General features: G+C 39.8%; 1 protein-coding gene across 1 annotated transcript in view; it reads right to left on the bottom strand.

Annotated features, from left to right (window-relative positions):
• LOC140134126 (uncharacterized) overlaps positions 1-15581 on the bottom strand; it is a 58207-nt gene that overhangs the window by 22250 nt on the left and 20376 nt on the right. The window contains exons 13-21 of the mRNA XM_072154757.1: positions 15012-15065; positions 14213-14266; positions 13166-13219; positions 12616-12669; positions 12011-12055; positions 9741-9794; positions 3637-3690; positions 3508-3561; positions 1408-1479 (exon numbers count right to left, since the gene is read on the bottom strand). Coding sequence (XP_072010858.1) covers positions 1408-1479; positions 3508-3561; positions 3637-3690; positions 9741-9794; positions 12011-12055; positions 12616-12669; positions 13166-13219; positions 14213-14266; positions 15012-15065 — 495 coding nt within the window. The remainder of the gene's footprint in view (positions 1-1407; positions 1480-3507; positions 3562-3636; positions 3691-9740; positions 9795-12010; positions 12056-12615; positions 12670-13165; positions 13220-14212; positions 14267-15011; positions 15066-15581) is intronic.

Here is a 15581-nt window from a genome sequence, read left to right as displayed (position 1 = left end):
TGTAAGGATTTGTGCGTGGTGTAATTTTTTGCAAATTTTGATGGCTTTTTCAATGCTACCATTTAAAGGTTTGTACAGCCTTTCCATCACTTTTTATTGAATTGTTTATATTTTTCAAAATGGAAAAAAAGTAACATTTTCAACTTTGGGTGCTATTTGCTGTTACGGGGTTAAACGCCAGGAATAACTTTTTTTTTTCAGACCCCCTCAACCCTTCATCACCTGAGCGCCTAAGGCAGCCTCGTATTCTAATATATGCACTCCCCCTGTATCGCTAGCGGTCCGGCCCCCCCACAGCCCATAAAGTAGGTTAGGGGCAGGACTGGGCGCATTAGTGCTACAGGGGCAGTGCATAAATTAAAATACAAGGTTCCCTGAGGTCTTTCGGGTGATATAGCCTGAGTGGCCCAGGGTACCTCTTATTAGGATACATCTAACATCAGTAATCATCACCTTGCAGATTTTTCTGTTAACGTTTTGTTTTTACTTTAAACTTTCTCTTGCATTATATGTTTATATTAGAGTATATATTTAAAAAAAAATTATATAGACTATGTTTAAAAAAAAATTATAAAAAATGTATATAATTATTAATAATAAATCAAAGCTCAAAGTTCAAGTAAAAGTCAACATAAAAGCACCTGAGCTATATCTTCTCCCTTCCCCCACCCTATATATGATGCAAAAGAACAATAGCACATCAACATGCACATCCAGGCACCAATACAAGAAGTGATATAGAGAACCAAAATCAAGGCAAAGTATGAGTTATACCCAGAGACATTAAATCTCATAACGCGGGGGTTCACATCCCCTCTCTCCTCAATAGCTACTAACCAAAACACAATGGGGCTTATATACCAAGGGTTACGGATTGCTCTTTTGTCGGACTGTTCACGATTTTCTGGATTTGCGCAGCTTTGACAGGTATTTACAGGGGTCTGCACTGGCATGGTCTCACACGCAATCGTATTTTGGCACAGCTGCGCTATGATCCAACTGATTCGGACTGAGTGCGGGATTTAACTTTCAAATTGTGTCGCAAGACAATGCACTTACATGCACCAGGAAGAAGAAGGTGAACTCGGTTGGATGTGAGCGGGGAAGCCACACATGCAGGATATTGAGCGCACGATCTTAGTGAATCGTGCACAGTGCATTATCATCGGACAATGCACTTTGGTGAACTCCATGGGACCGGGTAAGTAAATGTGTCCCAATGTGTCTTTTTCTCATTACTGAACTCTGATACCATAGAAGCAAGATGTAGGTGTTTTCATAAGAAACCAATAGATATCTCACAAGAGCATGGAATATCTAAAAATTTATAAATCCTCATCTTGTAGACATATACTTGGTAGATAAATATTATATAAATATATATACCGTATGTATAATCTGAATTACCTTACATCCTTTTGGCCCTTGGATTCCCATCGAACCTTCTAATCCAGGCAGACCTTGGTCACCTCTTTGACCCTATAAAACATAATTAGTGTAGTTTTTCACAGCTTTTATTAACAGTTCCAATAAAAAAATTCAGTTTATCATAGCAATTTTGGCTATATTCATACATTCATGTATATTTTTAATCCACTCACTGTTGTATATTCATTATTTTCCATTTGTAAGATTTCTGATTTACATATATAATGAAATGCTTATTTTGTTTTCGGATTTCCATTTTTACGCCTCATTTTACAAAAACCATAATTTCAATTTACAGGGCCATATGAAAGACAGTTTTCTAGTGCCGCAATTAAATATTTAAAGCAAAAACACTATAAATCTGTAGAATGTATGGTATGTGTGTTTTTTAAAGACCCATGGACCTGCAATGCATCTGAAACACACACAGAAATCTATGGGGGTCAATTATCTTATCTTTGTGTGTTTTGGCTAGTTTTTGCCTGTCGTTTTTCCGTCTGCTTCTTTGGTAATTTATCAATCTCACTTTTTCCTTGTGTTAAATGGGGGATTTGTTTGTTACAAATGTCTCAAAAATGTCGCACAAATGTCTCAAGTCACTTCTTTCCAATTTCTACGTTTTCCTTATGTATGGTTTCGTCTGGAATTTTTTACGCCCAAAAATGTAGCAAATTTTAGAAAATTTGAAATGATAAATGTCATTTGCAATATTTAGCACATTTGGAATAGAAGATAAATGTATCTTACTGATGATAAACAAATGTCCAGCGGACATTTGAAAATGTCTCCCAAAGTAGTGCAAAAATTGCAATGTGCCAAAAACTGTCTGAAAAAAGAGGGAAAAACCAGGAAGAAAAATAAAGATAAATGACCCACAATTAGTGCATGTGCTGTCAGTGGAAAACTCAGACAGTATTTAGAAAAATTATCTCTGCAGTGTTAATAAGCACTTACAGTTGATTATTAGTACTGACCTTACCAGAATTGAATACTGCCTACTTTGCCTTCCTTGTATTGGGGGCACTTTTGTATTGTCATGGCAGCCAGTGACATTATGAAGGACACTGAGTCTACCATTGATAACTCTTTATTAATAGCCATAACAGAGGGTTATGCTGGAAGCCATTATGCATTGCAGTACTTCATTGCACTATATGTGCGAGCAGAAGGTCTAGTCCCATTAAAAAAGTAAAAAATAGAATATGTACGAGAGTACCTCAAAAGTACAATGAAAAGTACAGCTCATACTTTAAAAGCAAGCCTTCAATTATGTACATTGATTGGGGAAAAAAGTTATGGTTTTTAGAAAATTGCAATTCAAAAACAAGTGTTTTCATTGATTAACACTAGCAAAACTTTAAAAATATTTATCTGAGTTAGTTAGTGAGAATCTCACTGACCTTCAGGAAAATGCTAACATGTTATCTGTTTCATGATGTGCATAAGGCAAAATGTAAGAATTAAATGAAAATACAGGCGGTCCCCTACTTAAGAACACTCAACTTACATACGACCCCTAGTTACAAACGGACATCTGGATATTGGTAATTTATTGTGCTTTAGTCCTAAGCTACAATGATCAGCTCTAAGAGTTATCAGTGGTGTCTGTAACAAAACTTTATTGTTAATCCTGATTCTTATGACAACCCAACATTTTTAAAATCCAATTGTCACAGAGACCTAAAAAGTTCTGGCTGGGTTTACAATGATAAAATATACAGTTACGACTTACATACAAATTCAAATTGAGAACAAACCTACAGACCCTATCTTGTATGTAACCCAGGGACTGCCTGTACCAGAATTTTTTTCACTGCTTCTCCCAAAATCCAGTTACAACATTTAGAATGTAACAATGGCAATGTTTTTGTTCTCAAGAGGTTAATAATTGTAAATAGCTATTCCTATTTTAGCTATCCCCATATTATGCATACCTTCTCCAGGTAACAGATGAAACTAATAGAAAACTTTGGGACTGAAAGGTCATTTCTGTTACCTCAAAATAGGGTATACAACAAGAAATTATGTAAAACAACTCCACTATGGTCCTAATAGAGACAACCATAGATATACACTTACTTTAATACCAGGATGTCCTTGTGGACCTGAGGGCCCAAGTTCACCTTGTATACCCTGTCATACATAAAACGTATGTTTCAGAAGGAAAAATATGAAGAACACATAAATAAACGACATGCAGCATTTTACTTTTGGCCCTTGTGGTCCTTCTGCTCCAGGAAGTCCAGGTGCTCCGTTTTCACCCTGCAATGAGTAAACATAAAGCTATATTATTGATACAAAATTGGAGATGATGACCTTGACCATTTTACATTACAAAAATGATATACAGATAAAGAATGCATTAGTAAAATGAAAGTTACAAGGCTACTGTATATAAGTTAAATGCCATTGTTCTGCTACATTCGGCACCCAATAATGAAACAAAAGGAAGGACAAAAGTAAGACATAAACATATTTTGTGACAGAGGCTTCTGATGTTTTGAGAACAGAGCCTAACACTGCAAATAATATATATTAGAATTACTGAACACAGACTAATCTTTATATTTTCCTGCAGTTATATGTTATATTCTCACAGGAGCCATAATAGACGTGACAGGTTTGTTGTCCAATATTTAACAGACTTCAGTGACTTAAAAAGCTTTCTGTATATAGATATACACATCTAGCTATAGATGTAGATCTTGGTACCAAAACAGACATTTCCTTTAACTAATAACGGTTTACCTATGAATAATACACCAAGGTTCTCCAATATACCGTAGTTTATATAATGATTGCACTCACATAACTATATATATTTTCAACATACAGCCCAATGGGGCACATTTACTTACCCGGTCCTGTCGCGATCCAGCGGTGCGTTCTCAGTCGAGGATTCGGGTCCTCTGGTGATTCACTAAGTAAATGACCCCCAGTGTGTTAAATTGATTATGCTTTTTGCTGCTTTCTAGATATGTAAAACCACTAATGATTACATTTACCACATGGTGGCAGTACAGACTAGTCAATGATGGCCTAAATGCAAATATACGCTGGGTCAACAGTTCTGTAGATTCCACAATCTATGTCACCTATGAGTTGCACATGCTGCCAGCTCCATGTGTTAAATCATGAAGCTGAGGGGTTATCAATACCAGTCTATGTATCTGTGACTTATTCCCACGGATGTTTGTTTACAGGTAGCGACAACATGATGTAAAGGCATTGAAAATGAAAGCAAAGGAGGAGCAGTGCTTAATGCTGGCAATGGAGAAGAGGGTTAACATGAGTACACCAGGCGTATTACTTTGGTCACAAAAGATACAAGGCTTGAGCACCATTTAGAGAATACCAACAGAACCAAGTTCACTGCAGATATACAGTATCAGAACCAAACTCACTACATAGACACAGTACCAGAATTGAGCTAAATACAGTGCAAATGTGAGGAGTAATCTTTAGGTGGGGGCGGGGGGGGGGGGGGGGTGTCGCCTGGAGAGCGGCTGCTGTGAAGTGTGAGCTCCCAGCTCTGCACGGCACAGAACAGCAGTGCCCCTCTCTTTCCCCTGTGGGGTCACCTGGAGAGCGACTGCTGTGACCCGGAGACTCCTCTGCTCCTTCACCTGATAGCTGTGCAAGGGGAAGGGGACAGCACAGAAAGAGATAGCAGGAGATGTGATGTGCTCCCTCCTCCAGCAGCTACAGACGTCTATAAGGAGCATCTGCCATCATGAGGTAGAACACAGCCTGACCCCCACAGTATAGACAGCTACAGGTCAGTGTGATATACAGCTACAGGTCAGTGTGATATACAGCTACAGGTCAGTGTGATATACAGCTACAGGTCAGTGTGTGACAGGAGACATCTATCAGGACTTGCATGGCAGCTTTGTGACTTACAAGCCCTGAAATAATCGCAATGTCTTGCGAACCGCCAGACATTGCAATTATTTTATCCTTCTCCACACCAAGAGGGATATACACTCACCGGCCACTTTATTAGGTACACCATGCTAGTAACGGGTTGGACCCCCTTTTGCCTTCAGAACTGCCTCAATTCTTCGTGGCATAGATTCAACAAGGTGCTGGAAGCATTCCTCAGAGATTTTGGTCCATATTGACATGATGGCATCACACAGTTGCCGCAGATTTGTCGGCTGCACATCCATGATGCGAATCTCCCGTTCCACCACATCCCAAAGATGCTCTATTGGATTGAGATCTGGTGACTGTGGAGGCAATTTGAGTACAGTGAACTCATTGTCATGTTCAAGAAACCAGTCTGAGATGATTCCAGCTTTATGACATGGCGCATTATCCTGCTGAAAGTAGCCATCAGATGTTGGGTACATTGTGGTCATAAAGGGATGGACATGGTCAGCAACAATACTCAGGTAGGCTGTGGCGTTGCAACGATGCTCAATTGGTACCAAGGGGCCCAAAGAGTGTCAAGAAAATATTCCCCACACCATGACACCACCACCAGCCTGAACCGTTGATACAAGGCAGGATGGACCCATGCTTTCATGTTGTTGACGCCAAATTCTGACCCTACCATCCGAATGTCGCAGCAGAAATCAAGACTCATCAGACCAGGCAACGTTTTTCCAATCTTCTACTGTCCAATTTCTATGAGCTTGTGCAAATTGTAGCCTCAGTTTCCTGTTCTTAGCTGAAAGGAGTGGCACCCGGTGTGGTCTTCTGCTGCTGTAGCCCATCTGCCTCAAAATTTGACGTACTGTGCGTTCAGAGATGCTCTTCTGCCTACCTTGGTTGTAACGGGTGGCGATTTGAGTCACTGTTGCCTTTCTATCAGCTCGAACCAGTCTGCCCATTCTCCTCTGACCTCTGGCATCAACAAGGCATTTTCGCCCACAGAACTGCCGCTCACTGGATGTTTTTGCTTTTTTGGACCATTCTCTGTAAACCCTAGAGATGGTTGTGCATGAAAATCCCAGTAGATCAGCAGTTTCTGAAATACTCAGACCAGCCCTTCTGGCACCAACAACCATGCCACGTTCAAAGGCACAGGACAGGTGTACCTAATAAAGTGGCCGGTGAGTGTATATGTCAGTGAAGCTATTAACCCCTAGGCGCACCTGGGCGTTATACCACGTCCCTGCGGCTAGATAATTAGCGCACCGGGAAGTAGTATAGCGCCCCGCTTCTGGCACTGGCTCACGAACGGAGCCGGTACAAGAAGTAGCGGCTGTCAGCTGTCTATCATAGCTGACACCGTGCTGTAACACACAGAGTGTGTAAGGGTGTTCCTCTTCTGGGCAGCCCCGAGGACTGCCAAGTGCCCTGGAGCTGCACAATCTCCCTGGAAGTCGGGCCTCTTTCGGGTCTGACTGTAAACTGTCTGCGCATGTGTCTGCACGCTCAGACAGTTTACACTGCTCTACAATGAAAAAGTATTGTAGAGCAGTGTATTGGACTTGAACGAGTGATCAGAGCATCGCTGGTTCAAGCTCAAGTATGGAAAAGTAAAAACATATATAAACACTAAAGTTAACACATTAGAATAAATAAAAAATACATAAAAATATAAGCCCCTAAAATGTCAATTTCCCATAAAAACACTTAATAAAGTATAAAACACACAAAAACACAAAACCCTCCCACATATTTGGTATTGCTGCATCTGTAACAATCTGTATAATAAAAAAGAATCGTTAGTGGACCCGCACGGTAAACGCCGGAGAAAAAAACGCAAAAAACTTTCCGAAAAATGATAATTTTTAATTAATACCTTTATAAAATGCTCTAAAAAGTGATAATGTTCTGCACTCTAAAATGAGACCACTAAAAGGAACAACTCTTCTCGCAAAAAATAAGCCCCTAACCAGATTTGTCAGTCGAAAAATAAAAAAGTTCTGCATATGAAAAGATGGTGATGCTAAAATGTACAAGATTTTCTCCAAATTAGTTTTTATTCAGTAAAATGGAATAAAATAGACAAAACCCCACATATTTGGTATCGCTGCATCCGTGACAATCTGCATAATATAAAACAGAATTGTTATTAGATCCGCAAAGTGAACCCCGTACAAAAAACCCGAAAGGAGAATGGATTGCATTAGGGTATATTATATTGGTCCACGGGAAGGGGGGGGGGCAAATTAAGGGACGCTGTACCATTGGGGACCATCAAGTTCGATATTATACTATGCCTGTGGGTGGGACAATGGGCGTGGTTTAGAAAAAGGGGGAGGGGCTTTGTGTCCCTCTTTCTCTTGCCCAAAAGTTGGGAGGTATGGTGCAAATGTTGGAGGTTGTGGGCAGTTGTATTTTATACTGATAACAAGTTCAAAATGGAGACATTACTACAGGTAATGAGAGGTAATGAGTGAAAGACAGAGGAGCTTTTTAAAGAAGAAGTTACAGGTCTCTGAGAGCCAAAAATCTTGCTTGTTTGTATGTGACCAAATACTTATTTTTCACCATAATTTGCAAATAAATTCTTTAAAAATCAGACAATGTGATTTTCTGGATTCGTTTTAACACTTTTTGTATTTTTCCCTACTGTATATTCACCTGACACTGGTGGCCTTGTTTCTCAGATTCATATCAGTATTTTATAGCGTCTTACTACCTAATGCTAAAATGGAAGGTTTTTACAGGGGCATCTGTAGAAATCAATGTCATGCAGATATTTTAGTGGCCCTAATCCTTGTGAGAGTTACCATAATCTGGAGTGACATCAAGGGATGCACCTACAATACAGAGCCTCAACTTTAGCACATAGAGCCCTGTCCACCCACACAAAATGAAACCCTTACGCTAAACTTTACTCTCCTAGCCCTAACACTCACTCAGTTTCCTTGCTTTCCTCGCTGCTACCACCTACTTTTAAATTAATAATTCATATTGATAAGGCCTGACTACGTAAATCCCTCAACAATTTAGAAACCCAAATTACACAATTCTATTTCCAATTACTAAAGATGAATCCTGGTATCACCATCTCTTTTAAATCTTTTTTTTATTGATTATTCATTTATGGCTTAAAAGACATTAACATGGCAGTAAGAACTGGGTCTGCAGTTCGGGGTACAGTACCAAACTCTACGACCGGATATTGCATACCATGATTCTAGACATATGTAATGTGCATAGCTGTAGTATGTTCTACAGAGTGCTGGAGATGGCAAAAGTCGAGCACATATAAAACAATGAAGGAGGGGGGGAGAAGACACAAAAAAGGGAGAAACCAGCAGATGTGTAATATGAGAGGACTTGGGGGAGGTTGTCTATTGGCGTCAAACAGTAATTTGTAGACAGAACTGGTAGAGGATGTCTGGGAGCTGAGTCATGCAGACCGTGGCCCAGATTTATCAAGCCCAGATGGAGTGTGCAACAGATTCATGAAATGTGTATCACGTTCTTTATGAATCTGGTGCCCCCAGCACTGCTCCGACAAAGTGCACCAACTTTCTTTTGGTGCATCTTTAACATAGGCCATGCAACTTAATTCTGTTGGACACTGCATGATAGTTTTCAGTTTTGGAAGGCACATATTTGTTCTATCCTGCATATTCAGGCGACCTTGGGAAGGTGGGGTTAGGGATCTCCAGAGGGAAGGGATGATTGCTTTCACAGCTAGAACACTGAATACCGCACTTTGGTCGGGATTTTGCCCCAGGATTTTGGCGCACACGATCGGATTGTGGTGCATCGACGACAGAAATGGGGGGGCATGGCTGTTGGACAACCCGACGGATTCGGAAAAAACGCAGAATTTAAAAAACTATTTGTGTTGCACGCACTTACATGCACCGGGAAGAAGAAGGTGGACCTTGGCGCAGCTGCAACACCTGCTGGATGTTGGGCGCAAGACCTAAGTGAATGCCCAAAGACACGAATCCTTGTCAGACAAAGCACCGCAGGATCGCAACTGGACCAGGTAAGTAAATGTGCCCCATTATGTCCAAGTTATTTGATAAATATGAGTTTCCATTGGTTTTAATTTCTGGCAGGAAAGAAGCTTACCAAACACCACACCTGTACACATTTCCACCTGCTAGCATTCCTTCCCGGCAGATCATGTCTGGTCTCTACAGTGTAATTAACATTTACACTACAAAAAGGGTGAGTTTTTGGCTGACTACGACTAAATGTAATTAAAAGACTGGGGGAGGCTTCATTCAATAGATCATGGGCGTATTTCATACATTTACCACAGACCGTAATATAAAATTTTGGAAACAACATTTTAAATTAGCATTTTATGTTAGTCTTGTGCATATTTATTAAAGCATTGTATCTAAGTGTTCAATATAAAGTATTCATCAAATTGTAGCAGTTACCTTAAGTCCAGGAGGCCCAAGCATGCCTTTTGGTCCTGACATTCCCCTGTCTCCCTGCAAAAATAAATTGCCAATTGATAAGTAAAAGTTACCTTATATGTATGTCAAGTACACAATTGTACAGTGTGTATGGACAGTATTCAGACCCGTTTAAATATTTCACGCATTGCAGCCAATTGGTAAATTAACTTAAACTCTGCACCCCATCTTGACAGAAAAAATACAGAAATGTAAATACCGTACACACTCGAGTATAAGCCGACCCAAGTATAACCCGAGACCCCTAATTTCAACACTAAAAACTGGGAAAACCTATTGACTCAAGTATAAGCTGAGGGTGGGAAATGCATTGGTCACAGCCTCCCAGTATATAGTCTGCCAGCCCCCTATAATATACAGCCTGCTCAGTCCCTGTAGTATACAGCCTGCCCAGCTACTGTAGTATACAGCCTGCCCAGCCCCTGTAGTATACAGCGTGCCCAGCCCCTGTAGTAGGAAAAAAAAATAACACTGTACTCACCTTTTCGACGTCCCCCATAGGTCCTCTTCTGTCTCCCATGCTCCGGTGCCGCCTCGGATCCTTCGGTCCTCTTTGGATTCTTCCGCTCATCTTCGGCTCCTCTTTGGGTCTCCATGCTCAGCCAGCACACAAAATTGTTTGTGAGCTGCTGGCATCGCGAGGGGACCTGAAGAGGAGCTGAACTTCCCAAAGAGGAGCCGAAGAACGCGAAGTGGATCTGAAGGACCTGAGGTGGCACCTGAGCATGGGAGACAGAAGAGGACCTAAGGTTGACGTCAGAAAGGCGAGTTTTGACTTTATTTTTTTAGTTGATTCGAGTATAAACCGAGTTAGGTTTTTTGAGCACAAATTTTGTGCTGAAAAACTAGGCTTATACTCGAGTATCTCTGTTTGTTTACAGAGGCAGGTGTTTCAATCTGACAACTTCCGGTCACTGGCTACAGCATTAAATCTGATGCTGTGTCTGGCACGAGGCAATGGTCGGGTCAGCATGCCCTGCCTCTGTATACAAACAGAGGAACGACACTGACAGCGTAAGTATAAGTTCTGTTTTGTGTTTTTTACAAATACTTTGTTTCCACTTTCATAGAAAATCTTTTTCTCCTATGCCCATATTGTTTCTTGGGTGCACTATATTAGTGTAAGTATGTAATGCATCTCTACCCTGAGAATATTTTCCTTGTGTTCTCTTCAGTGCTTCCATTGTCTCTTATGATGACTAGCCAATCTTTTACCTTTGTACATATCACATTTATTGTTTTTCAAGATACACAGTTTTTCTATTAATTTAACTTATTGGGGCACATTTACTAAGGGTCCGCACACCGCATTTCCGGCAGGTTTCCCGAATATTTCCGATTTGCACCACATTTAACAGGGGTTTTGGTTTTTGCAATCGCACCGACTTTCATGCGACACAAATCGGGGGCGTGGCCGTCGGATAACCCGACTGATTTCAGAATAAGCACGGCATTTAACATTCAAATTGTGTCGCAAGACATGCACTCACATACATCGGGAGGAAGAAGGATGAACTCCGGCGGACTTCAGATGTAGGAAATCTGGCGAACGAGCTACGTGAATCGCGCCACAACGCAGGATCGTCGGACAGTCCAGATCGGGGATGGGTGCAGGACGGGTAAGTGCCCCATTGACTTAATTTGGCTTTTCTCCTTTCTCATAGATACAGATCAACTTGACAAAGGTCGACATGACCAAATGTTGCTACTTTTATCTGTTTATATAATCTACATAGATGTATAGCACAGATTTTGTTAACGGCTAATATTGAAATTTCATTCTTTATACACAAAATAAAATTGAAGAAAATGAGAATTTGTGGTGTGTGCCTTGTTCTCAATCAACTGTCTAGCTATAAATCTATATCATCTTTCATATTTATCTTGTATCATGAATCTAACTATCACCTGCCTATCTCCAAAAAAAACTCTCATACAGTCCTATATTACAGATTACCTTACCATACTACTGTTTGTAAACTACAAAGTGTTATTATTGTGCAGGGCTAAAGGGAGCCTCTTACTGAATGACTATTCATAAAATAGTTTTATTTTGGGGTTCCACTTTTAGTTTTGCCCAGGGCCCTACTTTGTCTGATCATGCTACCGGCCCTAAGAATAGCTTGATCAGTCTGAACAGCTAATAAGGTCATAATAACACAGTTGCATTATGGCTGTCTTCAAGACTACAGGTACATGTTCAACAAGCATAGTAATGAATAGTAAATTACCTTTAATCCTATTGGACCAGGAAGACCAGAAGTCCCACGAAAACCCTACAATATAGACACATTTTCCAAATTTTTTAGTTTGAACCATCATTGAGATGTAAGATTGCAGAAAATGAAATAATGAAAATAAAGCTATATCATTTTATGGTTTTAGAGTTTAGATCAGTGGTTCTCAACCTGTGGGTCGGGACCCCAGCGGGGGTCGAACGACCAAAACCGGGGGTCGCCTAAAGCCATCGGAGCTGCAATTTTACTGTGTTTTTACTGCGAGTTGCATGGTTTGGGGTCACCACAGCATGAGGAACTGTATTGCGGGGTCACAGCATTAGAAAGGTTGAGAACCACTGGTTTAGATAGAAACAATAGGTAGTTAAAGGTTTTATATTTCAGCAAATCTCTGGTTAATAGTATTTGCACACCAATATGGAAGGCCTTTGGTGTAACCAAATATAGCTCTCGAGACAGAAATTGATGTGTATGTCTTTATATTAGTATTCTGATTTATAAACCGCTTTCTCCTAAAATCTCCATCAAGTTGAAATTATGTTGGCTGTCCATGATTATAGATAAGTTGTGTTGACATGAAACAATATGGATGTTCTTACCGGCATCCCTGGACGGCCATCAGTTCCAGGTTGACCCTGTTGCCCTTTATCTCCCTAAAAAATTAACAAAAAGGTTTCTTAGTGCCCACAATGACAGCAATATTCCTTCCTATAACACAGTTCACCCGCACTTCACTTTCAGTTACACTTATTTGTATTTTATCAGCAATATTGTTGCTGTAATATCACTCAGGGTCAGATTTAAAGTGGATATGTGGTAATACCTAATACTGCATCTCTTACTAGCTTTTGCGATAAACTGTTTTAAATGCATAACCTATATGCACAGTGTTCTGTTTCATTATATGCTTGTAGAAGTTTAGTGGTTATTTTCTCATACATATACTGCAATTACACCAGGCATGTTACAACTAATAGTGAAAAAACAAGTTGAACATTGGAAGAGGAGCAGTAAGGGATAAGTGACCTGGAAATTTCTTCTATTTCATAGGAGTCTGCTGTCAAAATGAATTCTCCAAAGAACAGCACTTGCAGTAGAAATTCTGATTGCTAATAATATGTAAATTTCATGTAACATGAAATAACTGACCTTTAATCCCACTGGACCCGGTGCACCATTTCTTCCTGGCATTCCTGGTTCACCCTAAAATCGGAATAAGATTTGTCACATAATTGGAAGAATTTCCTAGTTTTGTTTCTACACTGTCCATTATTCCTTTCTCATACTTGCAAAATTCCCAAAGTCTAAAATTTCCATAACAAAGCTTAGCTTTGTTATAGATTATGTAATCTCCACCCAACAGTTGGCTAATGCAAACAGTTTTGGGACAGTTCCAAATGCAGAAGGTAATTCTCCAATTTCACCACTTGTTAGTAACTACATGTACAGTACATCTGAATGTGGAATTGAATTTAAAATTGATCAATGTATACTCTGGATGGCTGGGATATAAGCCTTAATTTGCTCTGGAGGTCCCAATGTACCCCCATATCTGGTGCTGTATGCTTCTTAATATAATTTTAATAGGTCAGTATTACACTATAAGAATAAGCGGATTGAACTATAAGGTGGACCCCCTATAGCCTCCCCCTCTCCATAAAGATTATTGTAAGGTGAAACAATCTCTTTGCTAGCCTTTAGAGGTCTTCCTAATGTTAAAGAACGGTATAGTGTGTTTTTCATGATATAAAACTTACACTCACCTCTCTCCATGCTCCCATTTGGTCGCGGTGCTGCCTGTCACTGCTGGGTGTCTGTTTGTATTACAGAAGCAGTAAGTGCCCTCCCAACCACTACTCCGCCTGCTACAGCTTTAGTTTCAGGCTTAACAGGCACACAACAGTGGTTAGCATGACTTTGCCGATCTCTGTATACACACAGAGACCCGGCAGTGATGGGAGGCGCAGCAACTCAATGGGAGCATGGAGAGAGGGGAGTATATGATTTTTATTAGTGTTAAAGCCCCCAGAAATATATCTGTAAATAAAAATTTATATAACTGGACAACCTCTTTAATGAAAATCTTATGGTTACTCTTTCAATATTTTAAAGATGTATAAATACACTAAAAAGTAAACATACAGTTCACTGTATTACTGTATTATAAAATACATAAAAATTAAGAATAGTACTTACTGCTGGTCCTTGATGTCCCGGGGATCCATTTGTTCCCCTTTCCCCTTTATTACCCTAAGAAAAAAGATATAAAAAAGAAAATCTGACTAAATAAAACCACTAGAAAATTTGTATCCATAGATAAAAGAGAAACAATCTAATAACTTCTATCTAGCTTACAAAGCAAAATATGTCTATATTCTAAAGAGAACCATAGGCACCAATGGTCTGGAGCTGGCTCAATGAATTCTATGTTTTCTCTGTATGGACAGGATGTGTAAATCATTTGTGATATGATCAATCGTCAGAATTGGATGACGGTACTTTCTATAGAGGTGTTATCTTCCATTGTAATCCTTAGCAATAAATTAGGTGACGACGGATGGAATTGGCATCAATCTTTTAACAATAATGTTGAGAGTTTAAATTAAATACCAGAGCATTTTTATTAGCTGTAGATACTGAAATGCAAACATCTTTAAAAAAATTATTAAAAATTCCTTAAAACATATTTAACCTACAGCCTGACACCGTCCATTAGAAACATTCATTTTCTGTGCACAGTAACTACAAAGAATGTCTCACACAATTAATGCCACAGTTTCAAGCTTAAAGGGGTATTACCACTTAGGGTGCATTTACATTGGAGTCTGGGGGGATGTATATGCGGCTGGGACTATTGTACAAAGTAGAGATTGTTAGAAAGGCCCCTTAACAACCTTAAGATAGTTATGATAACTGATACTAATACCTGGCACATTGTACAATGCCAAACTGGTGCTATATAACTGAATAAAAATGATATTTCATCAGTATGTACCTTCTTTCCTGGAATCCCATTCATTCCTGGTTGGCCACTTGGTCCAATTAGTCCCTTAAGTGCAAAAAAATGGTTATTCTATATACAGTTCTACAGCACCATAAATGTATATTAAAATAATAGTATATCTATTTTTTGTACTCTAACATTGTCACCACATTTTCACCCATACAGCTATTGACAGGCTCCCCTAGAACCGTAACACCTAAAAATTGTTTCCCTTACACCCCCATAAATTAACATACATTAATTGTATGTTATATTCCATGACATCAGAGAGGGCTTGGCTGGCCCTTTCCATCTACTCCTTCCCATGTCCAATGCCCACCACTTTATGTCATGCGGCTAGAGTGATGTCGTCTAAGGTCCTGTTATCTGCAATGTATAGACCATGTGTAGATATGATCACATGAAATCACAACATGCCTCCAGGGAGGATGGGGAGGTATAGAAGTCCATGGAGGTGTTATTTCATTTGATCAGATGCATACATGGGGTAGACATTTCAGATGTAACAGGACCTCAGATGACATCACTCTGGCCAAAGTTCCCATTGATGTAACAAAACTC

This window comes from Engystomops pustulosus, chromosome 5 (assembly GCF_040894005.1).
Source record: "Engystomops pustulosus chromosome 5, aEngPut4.maternal, whole genome shotgun sequence".
NCBI classification, from domain to species: domain Eukaryota; kingdom Metazoa; phylum Chordata; class Amphibia; order Anura; family Leptodactylidae; genus Engystomops; species Engystomops pustulosus.
This window is presented reverse-complemented; position numbering and strand designations above follow the sequence as displayed.